The sequence below is a fragment of the Chrysemys picta genome, chromosome 1 (assembly GCF_011386835.1).
Source record: "Chrysemys picta bellii isolate R12L10 chromosome 1, ASM1138683v2, whole genome shotgun sequence".
Classification (NCBI taxonomy): Eukaryota; Metazoa; Chordata; order Testudines; family Emydidae; genus Chrysemys; species Chrysemys picta.
The window spans coordinates 126719236-126731845 of record NC_088791.1 but is presented as its reverse complement, the minus strand read 5'-3'; the positions used below and the strand labels follow the sequence as shown (position 1 = coordinate 126731845).

At 40.3% G+C, this 12610-nt stretch overlaps 1 protein-coding gene across 5 annotated transcripts in view; it reads right to left on the bottom strand.

The window, feature by feature from the left end:
* The window catches only part of NUP50 (nucleoporin 50), a 35286-nt gene extending 23142 nt beyond the window's left edge, over positions 1-12144 (bottom strand). Inside the window, exons 1-4 of one of the 5 annotated variants that reach the window (XM_065569878.1) lie at positions 12015-12144; positions 6677-6755; positions 3503-3586; positions 1485-1680 (exon numbers count right to left, since the gene is read on the bottom strand). In XM_065569878.1, the coding sequence (XP_065425950.1) occupies positions 1485-1680; positions 3503-3586; positions 6677-6745 (349 nt within the window). In that variant the 5' untranslated portion in view covers positions 6746-6755; positions 12015-12144. Of the gene's footprint in view, positions 1-1484; positions 1681-3502; positions 3587-6676; positions 6756-11689 lie in introns of all 5 variants that reach the window. The other 4 variants (XM_065569867.1, XM_065569902.1, XM_065569897.1 and 1 more) reach the window with 4 other exon arrangements.
* Positions 12145-12610: the final 466 nt, after the last annotated feature.

Genomic DNA, 12610 nt, shown 5'->3' with positions numbered 1-12610 from the left:
AGTTGTTTCAAAGTCTGGATCAAAGTTTGTCAAGCTATTTAAAATTATAAGTGTCATAACACAATGTATGAAAGTCTAGTTACTAGGACAGTTTTGCAGTACAATATGTTGAAATATTGTAAATGCCAAGATTGTATTTACAAGGTAAGGTGTGCAATGTTTACAAAATATTGGAAAAACGCTGAAGCCACAAGACCTGTGTGCTGGAAAATATAATCTCAAAATAAATTGAACGAATACCATAATGAAGAGCCTACACTAGGATGAGTATTTTTGTTTGTATACAATCTCTTTATACATTATAAATTTATCTTATTTATAAAACATTCTCTTACTGATTAATTCACTATAGCATAAAATCATACAGCTTTGGGAATCAATTATCCTGAAGTCTGCAGCTAAGATGTCCATAGCTCCACCTAGGGTTTCTATGGAGCAAATAGCAAAATTTGTTTTAGCTCTTTATTCAAGGAAAAATGTAAAGGATGACCCCACCACCAGAAGGAGATAGGACACAAGCATTATGAAAACCCAAAAGTTGTCAGTTTGACTCCAGAAAACTAGAGCCAAAAGTATTTTTATACAATATACAAAACACTGGATTCAAATGTAACCCATCATCATTAGTTCAAATTTGCCTATAGGAAGCTGCAGTACAGAAAACAGTTTCAGATTATTGTACTGACAGGTTTTCAGTAGTTGTCACAAGTTATTTTCGAAAACAATTCATGATTCTGGCCACCTGATTCTATATTTTAACATTACTTCGAAAACACTATAAAGAACACAATGGCTAAATTAAAAAAAAATGGAAAATTCCTTTTATGGTGAGCAATCCACAAGTATTTTAAAGTAAAATTTCTCAATATGCTCAGTTCGATTTTAAGTAGATTAGCAATGTGTTTTATACATAACAAAATAAAATAAAAAAAAGCATAGCTTGAAAGTCATTTAAATCTCTTCCCTTAAGATCTAAACACTATCTGATCCATCTTTCAATAATGAGAGTTGCAACTGAAGCAGTCACATCTGATGGGTTACTTTCATTGAATTTTATTCCTCTAAACTGTGGAATTTAGGAAAAATTAAACACATTTAAAATGAAAATTAAAATACTCTATCAGCAGGATTTCATAAATTTGGCATGCTATACCATGTTTCAGTCTTCCATTCCCAATCGTTCTTTTTTCAGAAAGCCTCTAACTTCTACTTAATCTATTGCCAAATATGAATTAGTTTCCAAATTTCATATTTGGAGATCAAACTGAGTATATTACTTGCCTTCCCACTTGTTTAAAGTGTTTGTAAGAAACCCAACAGAGAATAGAGTTTTTTTAAACTTTTTTTTACTGTTACAATGAAAAACTGTCACTTAAAGTTTGGACCATCACTTTAGCTTAAACAAATAATTAATAACTTTGGAGACTTTTTTTTAATTGTATGGCAATTTCTTTTAATACAAATAAAAGTATTAGTCAACTTACCAAATGCAGGCTGTACTTCAGAAGCAGTCTTTACACTAGTGAAAGAGGGAGTACTAGAAATACCACTGCTTCCATTCGACAGCCCTCCTAAAGGCTTCATTTCTGTACCATTACCAAATCCAGTGAAGCCACCACCTCCTTTTCCAGAAGGTAAAACAAAACCTTTAAACCCTTTAAAAGCTCCTCCGTTGTCAGACTGAAATAAAATAAAAAACATACAATCAGTTACATACACCTCACCCACAAAAATTCTTTCATCTACTTAGTACTAATCAAACACTACTGCAAAACAGTTCCCCCCACCCCCCGAAATGAATGGTACCGAATCCCTACAAGTAAACAAAACAAAAACAAACAAGTACTATGTTTCTGTAGTTTACTACATTTGACAAATAAAAATAATTTTCTAGCCACTATATACAGAAATCAGACCTCAATTTCCTTCCAGGTCATACATGCTTTGTTTTCAACAAATGTTTATAATTACTGAACTTTGGCTCAGGCAACTGACCATATGAGTACAAAGGTACATAACTAAAGTTTAGCAGAATTCTATTTTTTTTTTAATTTCAACAGATACCTGTTTAGTTTTAAGCATTTTTTAAATCTATTTAAATTTTCACAGTTGTCAAAAATTGGGGAACGGAGAGGTCAGACAATTATTTAGTGACAGTAGACGCTGATTCAAAAATGTAAAGCTCTATAACTATTAAAACACAAATTGCCAAAATATATGTACACAAAATAAATATCCTTAAATCAAACAATGTTTTCAAGTAACATTTTCCTTACTTTGCCCATCTGTAAATTTTGAGTATTGTTGATAGAAAAATATTTGCGTCGGTACGTGCGTATGGTGAAACAGACGTCTATCAACATTTGCCAATAAAAATCTAATCCTTCCAAGCCTATATATGCACCTCATCTTGAGAGGATCAGAAGAGCTCATACAACTAACAAAACGCTCAGAATAGGAAGACAAATTTGAGAACAAAATCTGCAGGACTAGTAATGAATGAGTAGGAAAATGCCCTATTTTAAGAAGTACATGTTGTACAGTATGTGGAAATCAGGCAGGAAGAAATGATGTTAGTAATTAAACATTGTACTAGCATTGTTGATAAACACAATTTGATCTACTCCCACAGCAAGAATGTATCTTGCATTAAAGAACCATTAATAACTTGCTTTGCTGAACACATGGAAACCTATAACCAGGGTTTTGGAGCGGAGCCTGGAGCTGGAGCACAGAGCAGCTCCGGAGCAGTGGAGCTGCAGGTTTTTGCCTGCAGCTTGCTCCGGAGCCGAAGCACAGCTCCAAAGCCCTGCAACTACATGATAATTTCAGATAAAAACATAGAAAATTTATTTCCCACACATATACCTTCTGCCTGTTTCCAGAAAAGGTCTCCAGAATTTTTTAATATCGGCAAAATTCAATGTATTTTTTCCCCTAACCTCATCCTCATAAATGGCTGAACTGTTTTGGCTGAAATTTCAGCCCAAATGGTTAAAAGTTTAACAAAATTATAGCAATTGAAAATAGGGTATTTCAGGAAATGTCTGGTAACTTTAATAATAGGCAAGTCTATCAGCCCTCCTCTAACAAACATTAAGTTATTGTTAAAATCTCCAAAATGTTCCCACTGTTGGAAAACTGAAGCTATTCAAATGCTTGGTTTCCTTTGTCTTTAGAAATGCTAGTTAGTTTTCTATAGTGCAAATTCAAAATGTTTTAAAGAACTTTCATCGTTTTTGACCATGGCATTTATACTGTCTATATCCCACTCCACCCTTCCCATTGCTATGTGGACAGTTACTGAAAATACCTTCTGCAGCAAACATGGATTCCTGTATTTGAACAGTGTCCACTACAGTACCTTAAAAAAAGCTTGCTATACAAGTTAAATTACAGGCGAAATGTACAATACATAATCATCAATAGAGCACAGATGGCACATTTTTCAGTATTAAAGATTGAGAGTCTAACTATATTAGTCTTAAATGTTAAGAGTTACCTCAAACCCAACATTTCTGCGCTTTGCTTTCTTAATAGCTCTGTTCTTCAGGACTTCTTCACTAGCCACTGAGAAAGTTCCCACCTGTAGGAAAAGTACAAACTGTGGAATGCCTGGTGAGGGTCTGAACATGCAGGGTCAAAATACCCTGGAAAGAAACCTACTAGTGGTATTAGTCTTCTGCGTCCCAGCAGTTGTAAAAACATAAGAATGGCCATACTGGGTCAGACTAATGGTCCATCTAGCCCAGTCACTGTCTTCTAACATTGGCCAATGCCATGTATTTTAGAGGGGAAAAAAACAGAACAGGCAATCATTGAATGACTTATTTCCTGTCGTTCACTCCCAGCTTCAGTAACAACTACTACTACCAACAATAAGATACATTGCCAAACTCCCAGAGGTCAAAGCTTCACAAATGAAAAGCTGAGAATAAAATGGATTAAAAAAAAGGGAAGAAAGTGTGTTTTTTATAGTGGAAAAGAAACATTGATTTTATCCGAAGAAGTGGGCTGTAGTCCACAAAAGCTTATGCTCTAATAAATTTGTTAGTCTCTAAGGTGCCACAAGTACTCCTGTTCTTTTTATTGATTTTATGAGCATTTATCTTATGAATGACTAGTAATATGAACAATTTTTCTACTGTCCAAGTCATCTTTCTGCTGCCAAATGTGACATCAATCCTTCAGCTGACATTCAAGCAACCATACAGATTTGAAGAGCCTGAGTGATTTGGCAGCAAAGAGATGCCTAAATAGAGAAATACACTTCTCTGAAAGAAAAGAATCAGGCACACTATATAACATTTGTCATTACTCATTATGTACCATATAGCTGCTCTTTGATTTCATTTTTATTATTGTAAATAAATGACTTCAGAAATTCAGCTTTTTGAGAACAGAGGTTACACAATATTGATACTGAAGAAGTAAATCCCAAATAACTGGCAGCTGCCTGCATTACTACTCCTGGCCTGTTAGATATAGATTGGTGATGACTTATGATCGCACAATGTTCTGCAAGCTGTTGCATTTATAAGGCAAAACCTGACCACCAACACAGAATAAATGGACTTTAATACAATTTGTTTTAAAAATGTATTGATAACTTTAGATTTCTCTCATTTTCTACTGGCCTAAGTTTTCACATTTTGAGGATTGCATAAACTAGTATAACTAAGCAAAGTGTTCCAAGTTAAATAACACAAAACATATAATTCTGAGATTAGCCCATACAGAAGCTAAGTGTGATTCGAACAGAAGTTCTGTACTTGGCTTTATCTATGAAGCCTCAGTAATGGCATAGCAGCCCACCCAGTGACTTCTATCTGTATCTCAAGCCGTAAAAGCAACGGTCCCTACCAAACTTGGATAAGTATTGTAAAAGCTCTTTTACTTCACATGCATCTTAAGAGCTCAAAACCCTTAAGCATTCTAACAAATTCTTGAGTCTGGGTTCCCACTATATATTTAACATCCTCTACTCTCTGCAAAAGGACTTGGCCTTCTGAGGAGGCTAATTCCCTTCCTGTAATTCTAGCGACAAAGCTAGAGGGGTGATCAGATTAAGGTCCCAGGATTTCTTAAAGTATTTTTAGCAGCCTACATGGCACACAGAAGACCAAAATTCAGCCTTTTTTTGGTGTGATCTATCAGCTCCAGGAGGCCTTGTTCCTTTTATCATGACTGAATACAGTCTTCTCCAAGACCACAAAAAAAGTGAAATAGCTAGTGAACCCCATAATCTACATGTATCAGTCGTATTTGAATGAGTATAATGCAGGAACTAATCACTGTATGATACTATTAAAAAGTAGCCTCTGAAAAGGACTTAAATCAGGACATGTGAACTACTATTTTGTCTTCTGCCCTAAAGAAGTTAGAAAAAAGGAGAGTGTGTTACACCAACATGAATTCATTTTCAGCTGTAAATTAATAAGCCATCTGAACTGTTCATTTTCTTTTTCAACAGTTATAGCAAACAATTAACTTCATTGCGCAATACATCTTGGGGATTGTGATAGGATATATACCCCATCCTGGCATTGAAAGGGTTAAATGTGGGTCTGCAAAACCAATTAACTGACCTGGCTGCACCTGGAGGACAGACCAGCCCTAATTAAAGATAAATCCCAGCTCTGAGATGAGCTGAGTAGTTAGTATAAAGAGAGGAAGTCTGGTGGCAGCTGCAGTCACTGTTTAGGACTAGGGGTGGGGAGAGTCAAGGAAGAAGTCCAGGGGGAGAGTTGGGATCCTCTCAAGTAGAGAAGTCTGACAGGAGACCAGGAGAGAGACAGAATACTGGGGGGTGGAGCAGGCTCCAATGGTGAGGAATCCTGACAAAAGGGCAGGATCTGAAATTCCAGGGAGTGTACTCTTTGAGGTGTTCAGTGAAGAAACAGAGCAAGAGAAACATAAAAGAAACATGAACAGTCAAGTCCATGGAGCGTGAATTTGGTTTAAGTTTATACTTCTGGTTGGGGATTTACTGGATGATCCCAGGGGAGAGCCCTGAGAGTTCTGGCCTTGACAGAAGGGTGAACTAAGTGAGAGACCAGCTGACAGGCTACAGTATAAGCAGGACAGCAGCAGCAAGGAATCAAAAGGAACAGATTTTGCCTGCTAGTTACAGGGTCTGTGAACTGGAACCCAATGTAGTGGGAGGGCCAGGATTCCCCTAACAACTACTGTGGAAGGTGGTTTAAGCTCCTGAGAAAGGCATAAGCACAACTAAGAGCCCTGAGAAAAGGACATGAGGATCACGGGACCCACAGTTGGGAGCTGAAGACTCTTTAAGGACACTGGACTGTTCTTCTGGGGTATGAGTACAACTAATAAGTGGGACTAAAATATGACATGGCTGGAGGGCCGAGCCACAAGAAGAGAGACCATGGCAGGGCTGCAGCAGCTGTTGGCAGGGGACATTGAATGAGGAAAGAGCTGCTATGCACGGCTGCAAAAGGGCACACCAGTGGTGAGTCAACCCTTCTACAGGGGCCTTTTATTACTCAGTAATTTTTCCAGCTTGATCTTGAATTTCTTGAGCTTTATCCAGTTTTACAGAATTAGTGTACATCTCTCACACATACTTTTCTATACCTCATGGGAAAGACCTCACTGTTGGCTGTCACAGGCATTTTATTATCTTGCTAGGAAATGCAAAAAAATCCTTTACCTCCTCAGTTTCATCCTCCTGATCCCAATTTCTGTCAGTCAACTCCTTCTCTGCAATTCTCTTTGCCATTTTTCCACACCTGTGTAAGAGTTTCAGTAATCAGCAATTTGTATTAAAAGTGTCAAACTGATTTTAAAAGGAACCAAAAGTTAGTTAGAATGATCTTCAATTTGTATTCATAAAAACAACAATGGGAAATTTGAAGTTTTATACCAAAGTCATGTAAAATTGGAAATCTGAATGAAGACTTATGCACACTGGAGCCTCAACTTACAGCATGTCACATCACAGAAGATGCACAATAGTTACTATTTGACACTGTTTAATCATTACTACTATGACCATGCGGTTTTGCAAATCACATGTTCTTATATACGAAAAAGCAGTTTCGTTGCATTTAAAATATATATTGTAGAAGACCTGCAGAATTTTAGGCTAAATGTAAGAAATACTGACGAGTCAAGACTAAACATGCTGCCCTTTTGAAACCAAATTACGGAAACATTATTTAGGAAGTTGGGAAACTTGCACTTTGCTTCAAATGCCAAACTGTAGTATAGGGCAGCATGACACTGAGTGACTTCTGAAATGTACTGGGAGGGGGAAAATTAGCTGTTCATATTTGTCACTCTAACGATCACTTTACTGGTCATCTCGGCAATGTAAGAACCTTGCAACGTTTGCCAGGCATCTAACAACTGAAAGCTTCTGCACTCCAATTTAGCACAAAATGTTCTGAAAATGTATGTATAAATCAAGGCTATAAATTTAACTATTTTGCCCATATAGTATGTTGACAAAAATGTTTATAGACTTAACCACAAACAAAAAAATGCTCTAGAAATGCATATAAGCATTTTTTATACAGAAAGGAGGGTTGTTGTCCTCCCCACCCCCCGCCAATTTTAGAGATAAGTGTCATTGTTACTATACCATATGACCTCAACAATGGAACCACAAGTTCAGAAGATACTTTTAATATATTAATACCAGTTATTTCTTTTTGTAAACAATCCAGTGCTTAAGTTATCAAGAAGCTTCAAAAAAGTAAAAAGCATCATTACAATACAGTTCAGTGAACTCTGATTCTAGATTCTCTTCTTTAGTTTGAATTATTAAATTTTATTTGGAGAGTTAATTTTGAGATTTAAACCAGTCTTTAGAACAGCTTTTAAAAGGAATTAATTTAGTAGGGCTGAAACTGATGTAAGAGGAGTTAAATTCTGAGATTGGTTAAATGATCTAAGATCTTGGTTAGTTAAAACTAATTTTAAATATGTAGAATTGGAAGGCTCAGATTTAACAATCATTAAGTTTGGGATATGTTGCCTGTAAGAACTTATACATTTAATGCAGTTTGTTTGGAGCAAAGCTTTAGAGTATCCTTTAACCCAACATCTTGGCTGAGAACTGTTGCAAGAGGGTTAATATCTCAGCTTTCTACTAATCTCAAATTTAATTTCAATACCTCAAAATGATTCAACCTCATAGTAAACTGATCACTTTCTACAATTAAATCAAATTGTTTAATTTCTATAAGACAATTAGTGTCAGAAAAGGTTCCTAAGTTTTTCATGTTGAAAAGGAACAGGATGTTATTTTGTAGAGTTTGTCAACTTTTCACCCTGCAAAAATAAGTGAGGCTAAGTGATAATGAAATTAATGCACTACTGCAATTCACCAACATCAAAACTACCTTGCTTTTGATAAGGTGATACTGGGGCTTGACCTCTTCAACAGCAGGTATAAATTTTAGTGCTTCCTGCAAGAAACACTAAGTAGATAGTGTGTTTAAAAATAAATAAATAAAATGAGATGCTTCCTGATGTCTTAAAGCAATTATACCATATTCCTATCCTACCATATCACATCCAGAGTCTACGCTATAAACTGGTCTAAACTACAGAGTTAGGTCGACACAAAGCAGCTTACACCATCCTAACTATGTAAGTGTCTACTCTAAAATTTCACTCCCGCCGACATAATTGCTGCTATTATGACACAACTCCACCTCCACAAGAGCATCAGTGTCGACACACTTAAGTCGAGGCAGCGTAAGCTTAGACCGTATTGCTTACATCAACCATTACTGGCTTTCAGAAGCTATCCCACAATGCCGCACACTGACAATACAGTCAGTACAAGTGCTCCTGGTGAGGACAAGGAGTGTAGGGTGGACACGCAAAAGCCATTTAATTACTGCAGCAGCTGTATACAGACATAACGTAGGTCAACATAATTTTGTAGCATAGACATGCCCTACATAATGACCTACATGGTTTAGCCAGTCAATACATGTTTACAGTCTACTGTGAACCATGAAACGGTACTTCTGTATGAATTGCTCTAGAGATACAAATAATCAAGTTCTGTCAGTGTCATGTTAATTGTTTCTCCATGAACTGTTTTGCAAAAAATACCTAAATTAAGTAACAGGGGAGGGATAGCTCAGTAGAAAATATTTGGTACAAGAGTAGGGGAGATTCATCTTGAGACATGATAGGTGACTGTAGTCCATATCCTACCCCCAATTATAAGCACAAAATATAACAAGAGTAACACAGGGCCTGAGCCCTATGGCTTTTAAGCCGTAAAGCTGGACTGTACAGTGAGTCTCACACCACTCAGGGACCTTGGTACTTACTAATGATTCTGAAGAACCCAAAGGCTGGGGGGGGGGGGGGAAGAGGGAGGGGAGAAATATCACAGATCCAGTGAGCCTTCAGAAGCAAGAGACAGGTTGCCGCAGCAGCAAAAAAAAACAGCTGCTTTCTGAATCAGAGGTTAAGAGTGATAAACTTAGGTCTGAAACACCCTGTACGTCACCCACAAAGGCAAATTCTTTGGGTTTTAGGAAACTGCAATGAGTTCACCATGTGCCCACAAAACTGAAACTTCTCCCCTGGAATCCCAGGGAGACACCTCTCTAGTGAGAACACATTGGAGCCTGTATGCTGGTTAAAGTGAGTAAGGGGACAGTTTTTCATGAAAGCCCCTCAGTCTCCATCTACAAGAAAGAGGGAAAAAGCCAAATGGTCTAGGCCCCAAGCTCCTCCAATCCCCCACTTGTTTACCTAACTCCTCCATTTCAGTAAAGGAGCCATGAAGGGCCAGGAAAAAAGGATGCCCTATTAAAGCAGTTTGTCTGTATCCATCTGTTGTTGCTTGTCTTATACTTAAGCGCTGCAGCAGCACAATTGCAACAATGCCCTTAGTGGGGACACTACCTATACCAACAGAAGGGGTTCTCCTGTCAGCGTAGGTAATCCACCTCCCAAAAATACAGTAGCTAGATTGGCAGAACAGAAGAATTCTTCTGTCAACCCAGTGCTGTCTACTCAGGTTGGCTTAACTATATTTTCCCCCCCAACGCAGCCCTGACCAATGTAGTCAAACCAACCTAATTTTCTAGTGTTGACCAGGCCTTAGATTGTGAACTCTTTAGGTAAGTGACATCATCTCCCACGCCCCATGTCTAGACAGTAAGTAGCCTAGTGGGATTCTGGTCCATAACTAGGGCTACTAGGCACTAGACAATACTAATTAACAATATCAAAATCCTAAACAAGCTGTTTCTCAAGTTAGAAAACACGAGACCACCTCTACCCCTAAATCCTGTGTGTACATATACAGTGGCCAACCATGCAGCTCTTGGCACACAAACTCTAGTGGGAGCAGGGCAGAGCAATATGAGGCGCACAGGAGAAAAAAAATTGGTTTATTTTAAAAACCCAATATAGGTGTGTATAGCTATCTCTTACTTATTAAATTAAGTACACAAACCTATTAATCTAAAATTGAGAAGACAAATTTAGAATTACATCAGGAAATGCAAAGGTTAAGGTTATCTCAGCAATGTTAACATTAGCATTTCACATACTACAATATAGCATAAGCAGACTCAAACTAGAAAATTAAATGCAAAAAAATGATAGTCCAGTATTAGTGCTGCAGTTTAAATTAGTTTATTAGGAGTCTGTTTCATTATATGTACTTAATGTAATGTGTATAGGAAGTAAAATTCATGCAAGTTAATATTATTAGAACCAATCTTCTTTTGGGCACTGAATCTTTGTTTAATATGTCCCACTTGTCAATGCCCAGAGGCCTGTGACCAACCATGTGTAAGCTCAAGACTTAAATTGGAGAGTTTTTTTAAGTAGTTATGAGCCAAATACACTTCTACCTCAATATAACACTGTCCTCGGGAGCCAAAAAATCTTACTGTGTTATATCGAACTTGATATAAGTTCAATATAACACCGGAGCACGCAGCCCCGCCCCCCAGAGCACTGCTTTACCGCATTATATCCGGATTCGTGTTATATCAGGTCGCATTATATCGGGGTAGAGGTGTATTTCCAAAATGAAAAGCTAAGGGATCGGTCTCAGACCTTATCCGAACTAAGCTACTAGGATGCAGCATTGCCAACCCCAAATGGTCAAAAACCATGAGCTAGGCCTCAAAAAAACCACCAGCTTGACTTAAAAAATCATGTTTTTAAAAAAAAAAGCAATTGGGCTTTTTTATTTGCCTTCCTGTTTCTCAGCATTTCTAGGGTGCAGTTTTTAAAGAGGTTTCTCCACAACCAGGAGGGCTAGAAAGATAGCAGCAGATTCTCCCCTGGTCATGTCTCTGGAGGAGGACCCTTCCCAGTGGTATTGTGAGACTCTTGATACAAATCGCAGTGGGAGCCAGACCCCCTGAGACTGAGGCGTTTTAGGCCCTGGGGGGAGTGGGGGAAGGGGTGAAGCACGCTGCTGAGATAACCCCGTCCCCGCGTGCACAGCAAGTGCGATCCCTGCCGCCCACCCCCACCCTCACCCCCCCCCGGGAGGGGGGGAGAGGACCAGCCCAAGCCCTTCCCTCAGACACGGGAGGAGAAGATGGGGGGTGGGGGGGGGCGCAACGGGGATGAGGAGCTCCCTCTGCCCCCCACCCCAGCGAGCAGCTCCGGCCCGGGAAGCCGAGCCGCGCAGGGCGGAGACGCAATGCCACCGCCAGGCCAGTACCTGTCTCGCCGCTTCCCTTTCCACTCCAGTCAAGCAGGGCCGGCGGCGGGGAGCGGGTGGTGGCGCCTCCCGCAGCGCTGCGGGGCCGAGGCTCTGGCGGCGGGGAGGAAGCGGGGTCTGGTTCGCAGGGCGCCTGGGCCCCGAGCGCTCTCACGCCACCTCCCGACACAGGAAGTCCCCTCTGCGTTCCAATCAGGGCCTTGCCCCCAGTCTGCTTCTCACGGCCGCGGCCATTTTCTTGTACACCGCTACAGAATTAAATCAGTCACACGGGAAACCGTCGGTAACCGCAGCGACCCTGACTCCCGTGCGCATGCGCACTCACCCAGGCAGAGCCCAACCGCCGGCTGACCGGCAGGCAGCGGCGCAAACGCGGTAAAGAAGGGGGCGGAGATTCCGGAGAGTGACTCGCGCCCGACGGTTGGAATGCCGGTCGCGTGCCTCCGACAGCCAATAGCCTGGGCTTCTCCTGACTCATCCCACTAACGGCCTGCGCAGGTCGGGGAAGGGAGGGGGTGGGGTTGCTCTCGCGCCTGTCGTTCGAATTCTGGTCACGTGTCCCAAGCAGCGTGCTATATAGAGAGCGCCTTAGCCTCTCCTAGCCTTTGGCCTTAGCGCCTGAGGGAGGGCGAGGGCGAGGGCGAGGGCGGCGGGGGCGGGGGCGGGTGTGGGTGTGCGGACGCCTTAGTAGCCCTGATAATAAGGGATGAGAAAAGAGCTCTGTGCAGGCCCAGTGCTTGTCTCTCTCCAACAGAAGTTGGTCCAATAGAAGATTTTGCCTCCCCCACCTGGTCTCTCTCATGTCCTGTGACAGGCAGAGCTATGCCCAACCCTGCAAGCACCAAGGGAGGGTTGTTCAGAGGGTTGCCTCTATTGGTGGCCCCTGACTGAGTTCAGTCACCAGGGTGTGTTATTGTGGGA